Source organism: Propithecus coquereli, unplaced genomic scaffold (assembly GCF_000956105.1).
Source record: "Propithecus coquereli isolate 6110/MARCELLA unplaced genomic scaffold, Pcoq_1.0 Scaffold179, whole genome shotgun sequence".
Taxonomy (NCBI): domain Eukaryota; kingdom Metazoa; phylum Chordata; class Mammalia; order Primates; family Indriidae; genus Propithecus; species Propithecus coquereli.
The window spans coordinates 6,351,547-6,363,662 of record NW_012142634.1 but is presented as its reverse complement, the minus strand read 5'-3'; the positions used below and the strand labels follow the sequence as shown (position 1 = coordinate 6,363,662).

The 12,116-nt window shown below is 40.8% G+C and overlaps 1 protein-coding gene across 1 annotated transcript in view; it reads right to left on the bottom strand.

Moving 5' to 3' along the window:
- PDZD8 (PDZ domain containing 8) overlaps window positions 1–12,116 on the bottom strand; it is an 87,049-nt gene that overhangs the window by 38,433 nt on the left and 36,500 nt on the right. The window contains exon 3 of the mRNA XM_012642389.1: window positions 552–654. Coding sequence (XP_012497843.1) covers window positions 552–654 — 103 coding nt within the window. The remainder of the gene's footprint in view (window positions 1–551; window positions 655–12,116) is intronic.

Genomic DNA, 12,116 nt, shown 5'->3' with positions numbered 1-12,116 from the left:
TTATAGTTGTCAATCTCTGGAAATAGCTTTGTTCACTTTTCTGGTTTACTGGTTTATTGCTATGTTCTATCTTTACCCTATAAAGTGTAGTTAACCTCCTCTCTCCTCTAATCCCCACACCACACCTCTACACCATGTTAGTGCCACAGAATAGGGTCCTTTCTCGTCTTAAACTATTTTCCCTGCATCTAAACAGTGCCTAGTACAACGTAAGCACTCATAAAATATCTGTTGAATGAATGAATCTTCTGAATTCACATGCCTTCTAAGGTGTTTAGTAAAATTATTTCCTTCTAATTTCATAAATGAAACAATTTTAAAGTTCTGAAAGAAAAACTAGTTGGACTATGCTTCCTATGCAGGTAATCTGAATACTAACTATAGCTTCATGTGATTTATTACCAATGTTGTACTATAACAAGACAAATATAACAAGAACTGTTCATAACTATTTGCACATGACCAAAACTAACTCTAGGAACACAGAAATATTAATAAAAGCATGCTTATAGAACTTTATACAGACGTAAATCCATGCAAATTCACTTTACCGTCTTAATAGAACTCCTTTGTTTTTCTTCCCAAACACTACTGCTCAACTCAAGAGTGCAGTGAATAGTGGCCTCTCTGTCATAGGATCCAAAAATGAGTAACCTGCAGTATAAAAATAAAACAGGGAGAATATTATACCTGTTATATGCATTAAAATTTTTCTGATTATTATAACAAAAAGTAACACATTATTCCAATATTATTATAGTTTTAGCAAAAGAAAAACAATTAAATCAAACATTTGGTACACCCTCTAGTGGAAAAGTGAAGTAAAGCCCAAATCAGATGAGATTCCAGGATATGCTAGTTTTCAGCAGCTAAGTCAAACAAATACAAAGTATTATATACTCATGAAGTAAAGAAATTGATCAAATATTTATATGTAGTAGCAAGAGCTGTAGATCTTTTAAAAACAGTGTTGAATTTTTTTAAAAAGTTGCAGAGTGATGTATCTAATTTACCATCTGTAAAAATTAAACACACAAAAGTACAATATGACTGCTTTAGAACACACACACTTACTTCATCTGCTAATGTGATCTTAGTCAAATTATTTAACTTCTCTCAACTCATCAACCCATCTCTCCTCTGGGAAATTCACGGCAAAAACAGTGCTTATCTGTGAGTTGTTGTGAGAATAAAAGAAGACAATGCACGCAAAGCATTTAGCATAGTGCCTAGCAAAGAGTCAGTGCCCAATAGGTGTTTGTTATTTCTACTACTGTATGGAAACAATTGTCAGGGAAAATGGGCATCACCTAATTTTACTGTTTACTATTTAGATCTAAAAAGGACAACTGAGGTCCAATCCTCAGATGACATAGTTTTTATTATTGAAGGAAAAAAAGGTTGCCCATGTGTCCAACTTCTATATTATCTATCCTCAAAATCAGACTGTAAATCCGCCAATTTGTTTCAGGAGTAATCCCGAGAAGAACTTTAATAGAGATCAACATTTTGACTGTTACTCTAGTACTTTTTCTCTACATAAAGATCATGAAATAGGAGTGACATAATGAAAAAAAAAGTAGATAACACACATTAGGGAAATTTGAGAAAACTGTATTCTAAGATGTCAAGCAAATCCTGTCCATATTTCACAAACTGGCCTTACAAACTGAGAAGTCTGAATAAATTCATGGCAAAAAAAAAAAAATCCCTAAATTTAAATAATTCTTAAAGAATCTTAAAAAGAACTTTAAATTTAGTGCATACCAACCTATTATCAAAAAGAAGGCAGGCCAACTACATTAAGAAGATTCTTAATTAAATACTAAGTTTATAAAAACAAGAATTTACATTCTCTAAAGCTCTGCTGCCACCATCTGTTCAAAGAGCAAACTACCTAAGAGCCTTCACTATCAATGCAGAGAAAACTGCACCACCTAGTGTGTTTCCAAATTCTGATATTAATCTTCAGGATTCAGGAACGAGAAAGTAGAATTCTCAGGAATTCTTCCATGAAATCATAAGTTATTCTATATTTTTCACGATACTTTAAAAATGTTTTTAAAAGAATAACATAAAATTTAGCAAAAATTAACACAAAAGAGTTCTAAATATAAGAGCTAAAACTGTTACGTAGATAGTGAGGGATGTCGGGTCTCCTAGGGACGAAAGTGGATGCTGTTGCCTTGGTGCAATTGCCCTACCTGGGAAGAAGGATGAGGGTGGGCCCCAGGCTCCCATCTTGGTCCTGCCCCACCCTAATTCTCTCCCGAGAGACTGCCATAGCTGGGGGAGGAGGAAATACCCTATGAATCTGGCAATCACAAATAACTTAGTGTGCCAGCTGCAAAAGAACGCAGAGGACTCTCTAGCCCACAAGCCAAGCAGCATAGGTACCATAGAGTCTGGAAAACTACCCACATGCATAGCAATGCAACTCACAACTGTCCAATCAAAGTGGTTCTATGGTGATATCTTGAACCAGGAGGGAGGTCCCAATCTGGGCACTATAAAAGAAGATGCACACCATAACCAGTCCCTTTTGCTCTCCCTTTGCTGCAACAATGGGCCTGGTTGTATGCATAAATGTGGCGTATGTATCATGCTCTGTAAACCTGTATCTTGCTCTTGCCCTGTAATCCTATCTTTCTTTCCTCAATAAACCTCATTTTCGTGCTTGCCTTACTTTGGTGTGTCTGGTCATTCTTCCGCCATGAGCGCATCAAGAACCAACATTTCAGACTAAAACCTGACATACCTTAGAAGAAAATATAAACACAAATCTTTTTTTTCCCTAGTGTTGCTTGAGTCTACCTTATAAACCCACAGTTCTACCACTGCCCAGTGGGAGCTTTCTATTTTGTAGAATTCATGAATTGCAAATAAAAGCCAATTAGATTATAAGTAAATTTACTGTAATTTTGTCTTTTGACAGTTCTGGTGACCATATGAAGGAGACTTCTGATGACCCACAGACTCCTTGAGGAACACTGAAAAGGCGCCAATGACCCCTTCTTTTTGGGTATCCTCTGTTTTCCTCACAAAGCCCTGAGAGTTCCCCTCGAGCTCTGCCTTCTGTTGCACCGAGTTCTCTGATCTTTTTGGTTTTGTGGTACCAATGGTTATCTGTGCTGCAAGAGGGCACATGACCTTTGGATTTGCGGTGGCTGATATAACTGACTCCATGAATCCTTATTATTATCCTCTCCCTTAACTTTAACTACTTGACCCTTTGAGTTGTTTCCCAGAAATGATAGGTTCCAACTCCTGGCCTCAAGTGATCCTTCAGCATGGGCCTCCCAAAGTGCTGGGATTATAGGCCTAAACCACCATATTTGGCCTGAAATGATGGACTTCCTACCAGACAAAAGGAGTTGAGATTCTAAAGGCCCCAGGGCACACTTTCTGAAGCAAGGACTCACTATCCCCCTCTCAAATTCAGGAGGGGTACACAGCCCCTCCTGGATTTGAGGCAGCTTCTCAGCTTCTGTAGTATTAAAAATTCCTTTCTTCCTTGGCAATCCTCATTGTCTCAGTAATTGGATCTTTGTGCAATGGGTAACTGTACCTAGACCAAATGCCCTTGCAGTTTCAACAACACAATTTTAAAGGTAACTGTCAGTGGTTACAATAAGTTGTTATTACTGCAAGGGGCATAAACTCTGGCTTTTGGAATTTGCAGGTATGTGGGTTCTATCCCCTTCATTTCTTTTTCTTGTGCATTTAGGTAAGGGAGGTCTCAGGTATCTGATTGGATAAGACAGAAACTGGAAAATCACTGACTAAGTTGGTCAAGGGAATCTCAGAGCCAAAGCCACAGCCTGACTGGTGGGCATGGGTTGTGCACTTAAGAGCTATTAGAGTCAGCAGTCCCCAGCTTTTTTAGCAACAAGGTCTGGTTTCATGGAAGACAATTTTTCCACAGATGGGGGGTGGGGGGGGCAAGGTTCGGGCGTTGTTGCCGGCCTTGGGGGGCGGTTTTAATTTTTTAATTCCGGCGGAGGCTTGAGGTTTCCTTTGTTTGCTTCTTGTTTTTGGTGCTTCCCCCGACCCTTCCTAGCTTTCGCTGAAGACAATTTTCCCATGGACGGGGCGGGGGTTGGGGGCTACAGATTAGAGTGACTCACTACCAAGAAATAAAGATTACCACAAGAGGATAAGCTGGTCAGGGAATGGGCTAGTTGACATTAGGTTGCCCACCAAACTGCAAGAAAAATGTCTGTGAGTTATACCGTAAAAGCATTACAGGACCCAGACCCATGACATCTCCTTCTTAGGCTTTTACCTTGGCTTCGAGAGACTCAATGTAAAAGTGGGATCCTTAATTTCTAAAGAACTGAGTAGTCCACCTTCTGGCTACGCCTGCTTTTTACATGTATAAGTATTGGGCCTGGAAACTGCAATATACTTACAAAAGTGGAAAAATCTTATTAAAGATAATTTAGAATTTGAAGACCCTTTCAGATGTACAAGACCATTGGACTAAGAAGTGTTAACTAAAATAAAAGCTTAAGGCTTCCCCCCTACCAACTGGCCGGCTGAATGGACCCCCTCCTGGCTAAGAGGATACCCTAAAACCAAATTGCCTGCCATCAGGAGGGAGGTCAGACAGGCCTCATCATGCCCTCCCCTCCCTTCTTGGAGATATCCTTTGTAACTCATTAACAGGCCTAAGGCTATGCAAGACAAACTACAGGTCCTCAACTGACACAACAAACATGTCAGGTGGCCTGTCTCTGGATTAATAGACCTGCTTATCTTAAAATATTCCAAGCCTTTAGACAAAGCTTCATGTCTTTAACCAATTACAAGTCAAAGAATCTTTAAACCCACCTATAACCTGAAAGCCCCCACTTCGAGATGGTCCCCCTTTACAGGCCAAACTATTGTATGTCTTCCATGTATTGATTTATGACTTTACCTGTAATCCCTGTCTCCCTGAAATGTACAAAATCAAAGTATAACCCAACTAGAGTGAGTCCACTTGCTCAAGGCTTCTTGGGCATGGCTCTGGGTCATGGTTCTCAAATTTGGCTCAGAATAAACCTCTTTAAATTATTTTACAGAGTTTGGCTTCTTTTCTGTTGACGGAAATACACTTGAATCCCAAGCATCTGATTAGGCAGAAAGAATGGGATTTTTTTTTTTTTAAAAGAGACAGGGTTTTGCTCTGTCACCCAGGCTGGAGTACTGGAGTACAGTGGTTCATAGCTCACTGTAACCTAGAACTACGAGCCTCAAGCAAGCCTCCCAAAGTGCTGGGATTACAGGCCTGAGCCACCATGCCTGGCCAGGATCCTCATTTTAATTGGCATTCAGAAGCCTCAAAGAGACAATAGGATTCAAAAATAGCTTTTATAAAAGATTCATTGCAAAAAGCTAATGAAAAGCTAAAAATGTACAATATCCCTCATACTGAGATGGAGCAGAGACCTCTCTTAGATGCCTGTCCCGAACCTAAGCATGGAAATAAAGGAAAAATCTTGAGTCACCTCAGGGGAAATTCCAAGTATCTAGCTAGTCTTGAAAAGTAAATGAACAACATGATAAGCAAGAAGACAGTAATAATAGTCTTCTCCCAAGCAAGCCAGAGTCACGAGGTGTTTTGGTTCCCTATAGAAACTAAAAGATAACATCTTAACATATGTTGTTTTTCAGAAACACCCACCAGATGGAAAATGCTATCATACAGACCTCAGATAAGGGTGAACTGAGGACTGAACTCTTATGCCTTTCTCTGTTCTAAATTTCTTTCTGAGGGGCCTGGAGAGAGTCACATCCAGAGTTGAAACATTAGCATTCCTTTCCAATCCAAACTTTATTCCTTTCCTCTGACCCAAGTTTTAGGCAAGGCCTTGCTTCCTTAAACAACTGCTAATCAAAGAATCTCTGAACCTACCTATGACCTGTGAGCTGCCGCTTCAAGATATCCTGCCTTTTTGTGCCAAACCAATGTATAACCTCCATGTATTGATTTATGATTTTGCCTGGAACTTCTGCTTTCCTGAAATGTACCCCTGCCTTTAAAAACCTTTGATTGTAAACCACTGGGGAGTTCAGGTCTTTAGCTGCCCGTTCTCCTTGCTTGGCACCATGCAGTTAAGTGACTTTTCCTCTCACTGCAAATCTCTGCATCAGTGTTTGGGCTTTACTGTGCTGGGTGAGTGGACCCTAGTTTGGTTCAGTAACAATACCAGTGATAATAAAACAGATATGACTACTACTGCTCCACGTGCTATCCTACTTTGCCTGAATATTCAGGCTACTAAGCGTCTGAATTGCCTTTCTTCTCTGAAAAAGTAGTTAAACAGTTTCCTTATAAGATAAAACCATCTGAAAATTCAGGAGATAATCCTTGTGTGACTTACACTTCCTGGACAAAAGCAGGGTTTAGGGCTACAACAAAGAACTTCCTAAACCTAGGGAAGACTCTCAACAGTTTTCTGTGGAATTCAGTGTCTTAATTGGAACCTATGACCCTGGTATTACTGACCTCTACCCAATTACACTTGATGCTGAGGTCCTGGGAAGCCCAGAAATGTATATAAGGAGCAGAATGGTATTCTTCTGAGAATATTAGTGACCCAACAAGTCCTACCTGGTCCATTTAGGGGCCAGGCAAGGCCTGAATAATCACAAATGACCTTTTGAAAACCATTCCTAAAATGTTTCCTACTTGAACTAACTAGTCTGTTCTCTAGACCAGCATGCAAAACCAAACAAACAAAAAGATGAGGCTGTTACTGATTTTAAAGTTCACTTGGAAGCCCATTCTACCTTCCCCTGAATTGATGTGGGCTCATAAAAAGACAAAACATAGGATGAAAAGCTATAGGACTGAGCTGAACTAGTAATCATAGCAGCAGATTCTAAGAGGACCTTAAAGAACAAAATAAGAAACAAAAGACTTTCAAATTAATGGCCTTGCAATTACAGGAGCTCTACAGCAACCAATAACCTGGAATGACCACTGGGGCTACCCCCAGGTGCTCCTGCAATAAGGGAACCCTGCGTCAGCAGTTTCCAAAGAACTGCTGCCACTTGTCATAACAACCAGGACACTGGAAAAGGGGCTTCCTCCAAAGATTTCTTACAAAGCCCTTAAAGACAGGCTTCTGAATGTTCTCCTAGGCTCATTTGTGTACTTCCTTATAAAATCCTGTAGTGAATTCCTATGATTCCTCCTCTGTGTCTCACTTAACTGACACAGCGGAATCTGCCTATTCTTCAAGGAGATTAACGACAAGTACTCTGGAATACAGATTTCTGATAACTTTAAGATTATACCATTGGACTGGGAAAGAATTTACAGAACTCTAATGAAGAAACCGATGGCTTCATGAAACTGCTAATCAAGATCAAGCAGAACAAGGATTAAATGGGACTCAGTAAACTGATGAGAATAATTTTTTATGACTTTTTATTTGAAACATTGCTGGTTCTTTAATGATTTATTTTCCAGATTTAAGGAAACTTTTTTTTCCCTTCTAAGCTATGTATAAGCTTATAGCTTATAGCTTGGTAAAGTTTATTTTTGTGAACAAACATTGAAACATTCATTTTTTCCCCTACCTGATCCCTCCAGAATTTGGAAATTATTAGTGAGCATTCTATATTTTCATGGCAATATAGTCATTTGCATATGTTCACTAAGACTCTGCTCTCCTTGTAAAAGGACACAGCTGGAAACACTGGTTATATTACCAAGGCTTTGACCAGAAGGTCATATTTTCAAATATGACCAGACAACTTTACAGAACTAAAGTTGACTTTATAGAGCCAACAATACCCTCATCCCCATCCCTTAAAAACTGGCTTGGTACCTTGAATACACAGTTCACACAGTTGTCTTATGCGTGAGTAAAGAATGTCACTTCCCGACAGGCCCAGGAACCTTAGGATATTTTGGGAACTTCAAAAAGAGAGAATTCATCCAGATCTATTAGGTCCTACAAGTGAAGTTTGATGGTGAGTCCTTGGCTTGGTTTCCTCAGCCTCAAGAGGCTTTGAAAAGCTGAATCTGAGATTCCTTATCAGAAGTTCCAACAAAGCAAATTTAAAAAGAGCCTATGTGGTCAATCATTATTCTTGCTGTATGTATATAAATAATCAGGCCAAGTTTGATGAGGCTAAACTTATTTTGCAAACAACTTAGTCCTACTTTGACTATCTTTGGTATAAATGGGGATCACTATAGAGAGAAAAATTATGTTTCAGAAGAAAAACCATAGCACACCTGTTATTAGACTGTGGCCCTATTGATTGTTTCCAAGTTTTTATTATCTACCTGTAGACTAAACTGGATACTGAATTCTTCCAGTTTCCTCCAATATTTGGCTATAAAGTGTCTAAGAACAAGAACTGCTCCGTTCTTCAAGCCCTCTAAGCTCAAGCTGGGCAACTTAAGGTAAATTTCAAGGGACAAGTCTGATGTGTGGGCCACACGGAGAGTTCACCAAACCACCTGATGCCATAATGAGAGACACTCAAACTGTAAACCAGGATGAGAAGTTGACAACTTTATGCTGTGGACAGCTTTTTCCAAGATGTTGGAACAAGACTCCCTATCATAATAAAATGCTTGCTTCTCTTAATTTTTCCTTGCTTATGCCTACCTCTTTCATTTGACAGGATAATGTAATTAAAATGTCACAATAAATAGTTTCTGTGGGCAACGAGACAGAGTGTTGGATCTGTCACGTCAAACCCAAATCTTTACATAACCTAAGAGATTGTTAGTCCACCTAGTGGGTAACTTTAGCAACATCCCTAATATAACTTTGTGTTTAAATTGTATTAGTGGGTAAATGGGCAAGATGGCTGACTGGAGACACCAGCTGCCAGAGCATCTCAGTAAGAAGGAGAAATTTTAGATGAAAGAGAACAAACAAACAGATGGACAAACATATATTGGATGTGGGTCTGAAGGAAGGGTGCCAGAGACTTCCGGAGACTCCACAGGAAGAAGCTGTGGGGCAGAACAAGAAGGAGCAAGTCATCAGCAAAGATCAACCCTGAGAGGCTTGGAGTCCAGCAAGAAGGGTAGGTGGAGTGGTTTGTTTTCCCTCCCTTGCATCTCTGACAGTTGGTGGATTCCTGAGCTGCTGGAGAGACTTTCTGCCCACATGAACCCAGAGGCTCCTGCCACCAGTGAGCTGGGAACTTCTTGTGGAAAGGGCACCAGGCTCCCAGTCCCTGGGGCACTTCCCGCCCCCACAGATCTGAGTTGGGACAGCAGGTGCCATATTGCTTTGCAACCCACTATGCACCTTTGTCCTTCCCAGGGGGCTTCAACTCCTCAGGTTTCATCCTGCTTGCTCCCACACAAACATTTCCCAACTATACGGCCCAGACTGCAGGAGACCCAGGGGGTCCAGTGGATCCCAGGTGATCTGCATTACTGAAGAGCCCAGACATTCTGGGCGGACTGCCTCCAGGAGAGAAGATTAGAGATGACCAAAGTGCTAGCATTCCTCCATACAGATTCTTTTCCTCTCCTTCCCCTCCCTGACTGTGGCTGGTGAGAGAGACAATTGAGACTTCCACACAGAGTGGGGCTCAGGTCCTTCCAACGGACTAGAGAGGGTCACAGGACCCAAAAACATTGCAGCTCATTCCTTCTGCCAAGTGCCTCCTACAGACAAGGAGATTTGCATGCCCTTTACAGCATTTACTGACTCAATTTTACAGAGTGTGTGGGGGTCCAAGGAGTACCCATTTGGAGGAGTGCCTAACCCTCCCCACAGAAAAACTGAGCTACTGGATAAGGGTGGAAAGAACCCAGCCCAGGGCCTTGCCATACATGAGTTTGGCCCCCTCCCCCATGAATAGCCTTCCTGGTTTAGAGAGTTTATCCTGACCCTCCTACTAGGGCCTCCCCCTAGTGGCCAGAAAAGCAACTTCTGAGCCCTGCCAAGGCCTTGCAAAAGCCTTTCAGGCTACCATGACCTAGCTACAAACTGCCTTGCTCCTCCCCCTACCTCAGTGGTGGTGGAGATTAAGAAATCCCCTGGGAGCTACAGGGTCCCTCCTAAAGCTTGGGGCACCCACATACTCCACCTGGGGGGCCAGAGTCTACCACAGACACAAAAGAACATTCTGCAGCTGACTCTGTCACACAAACATAAACCAATGACAGGGAGAACAGTGATATAGCTCATCATAGCATCTTCCAACTCAAACAGGGTGTGGCTGATTTGCACTCACAAGTACGACCCACCAACACCGAGAGTAAGTGGGGGGTCTAATTCACTACACACTGTTGGGAAGAGGTAAAGACAGCAGGTCAAAGTAACCTGAGAAGTATACCAAACCTGCTAGAACACCCCATAGGCAACTCAGGACCAGCACTCCTCTCCCTGGCATGCTCAAGGACTGATCTTTGAGGACCTGGAGACAGGCCCATAAACCAGGTCTAGCACCCTCCAGGTCTCAACTGAGAGGCCAGATGAGAAGAAATCAGCAAAAAGAACTCTGGAAACATGAAAAATCAGAGCAAAAGGACACCCCCCCACCAAAAAAAACCCACAATAACTCCTTACCAATTGGATACCAACCAAAATGAAAAGATTGAAATGATAGATGAAGAATTCCGAATATGGATTATAAGGAAGCTCAATGAAATACAAGAGAAAATAGAAACCCAACACAAAGAAACCACAAAAACAATGCAGGAAATGAATAAAAAATTTACTAAGGAAATAGAATTATTAAAAAAAAAATCAAACAGAACTTCTTCAAATACAAAATTCATTCAAAGAAATAGAAAACATAGTGGAAATCCTTAAGAATATGCTAGATCAGGCAGAAGAAAGAATCTCAGAGTTTGAAGACAACACTTTTCAGTTCATCAAGTCAGTCAAAGAGAAAGAACCAAGAAACAAGAGGCACGAACAAAACCAGCAAGAAATAGGGTATTATTTAAAAAGGCCTACACAAGAAGAAGAAAAGAAGAAACTACACAGAGGTTGGAAAAACTATTTCAGGGAATAATTGAGGAAAATTTCCCTGGCCTTGCTAGAAATCTAGATATCCAGGTACAAGAAGCTCAAAGGATTCCTGGGAGATTCATCGTGAAGAGTCAATCACCATGACACATAGTCATCAGACTGGCCTAAGTAAACACAAAAAAGGCACTCCTATGAGCTGTAAGGTGAAAGCAGCAGGTAACTTACAAAGGAAAACCCATCAGACTAACTTCAGACTTCTCAACTGAGACCTTATAAGCCAGAATGGAATGGGGCCCCATTCTCAGTCTTCTCAAACAGAATAATTCTGTATCCTACAAAATTGTAGCCTACAATTCTGTATCCTGCAAAACTAAGTCTCTAACATGAGGAAGAAATAAAGACTTTCTCAGACAAGCAAACACTGAGGTAATTTGTCAAAACCAGACCTGCACTGCAGGAAGTACTCAGAAGTGCATTATACCCAGATCAGCACAATAGACATCCACCAGCGTAAAATCATCCAAAAGCTAAAGGTCAGAGCCCGGATACCACAATGGCTCAAGAGGTTAAACAAAGTAATAAAGTTCTACTCAACAGGATGAACAGAAATCCACCCTACTTATCAATTATTTCAATAAATGTGATTGGCTTGAACTCCCCATCAAGAGACACAGGTTGGCTGAATGGATAAAAAAAAGTACAAGCCAAGTTTTATCTGCTGTCTCCAGGAAACACATCTAACCCACAAGGACTCATTCAGATTCTAAGTGAAGGGACGGAAGACAATATTCCATGCAAATGGAAACCAAAAGAAAGCTGGTATAGCCATTTTCATGTCAGATAACAGACTTCAAGTCAGCAAAAGTAAATAAAGACAAAGATGGTCATTATATAATGGTGAAGGGAAAAATTCAACAAGAAGATATAACAATCCTAAATATTTATGCACCTAACACAGGTGCACCCAGATTCATAAAGCAAACCCTACTTGATCTAAACAAAATGATAAACAGTGGCACTGTAATAGCCAGGGACTTTAACACCCCACTGACAGAATGGGACAGATCCTCCAAGCAAAAACTAAACAAAGAAACGATGGACTTAAACGGAACTCAAGAACAAATGGGCCTAACAGACATTTATGGAACATTCTACCCCCAAACCACT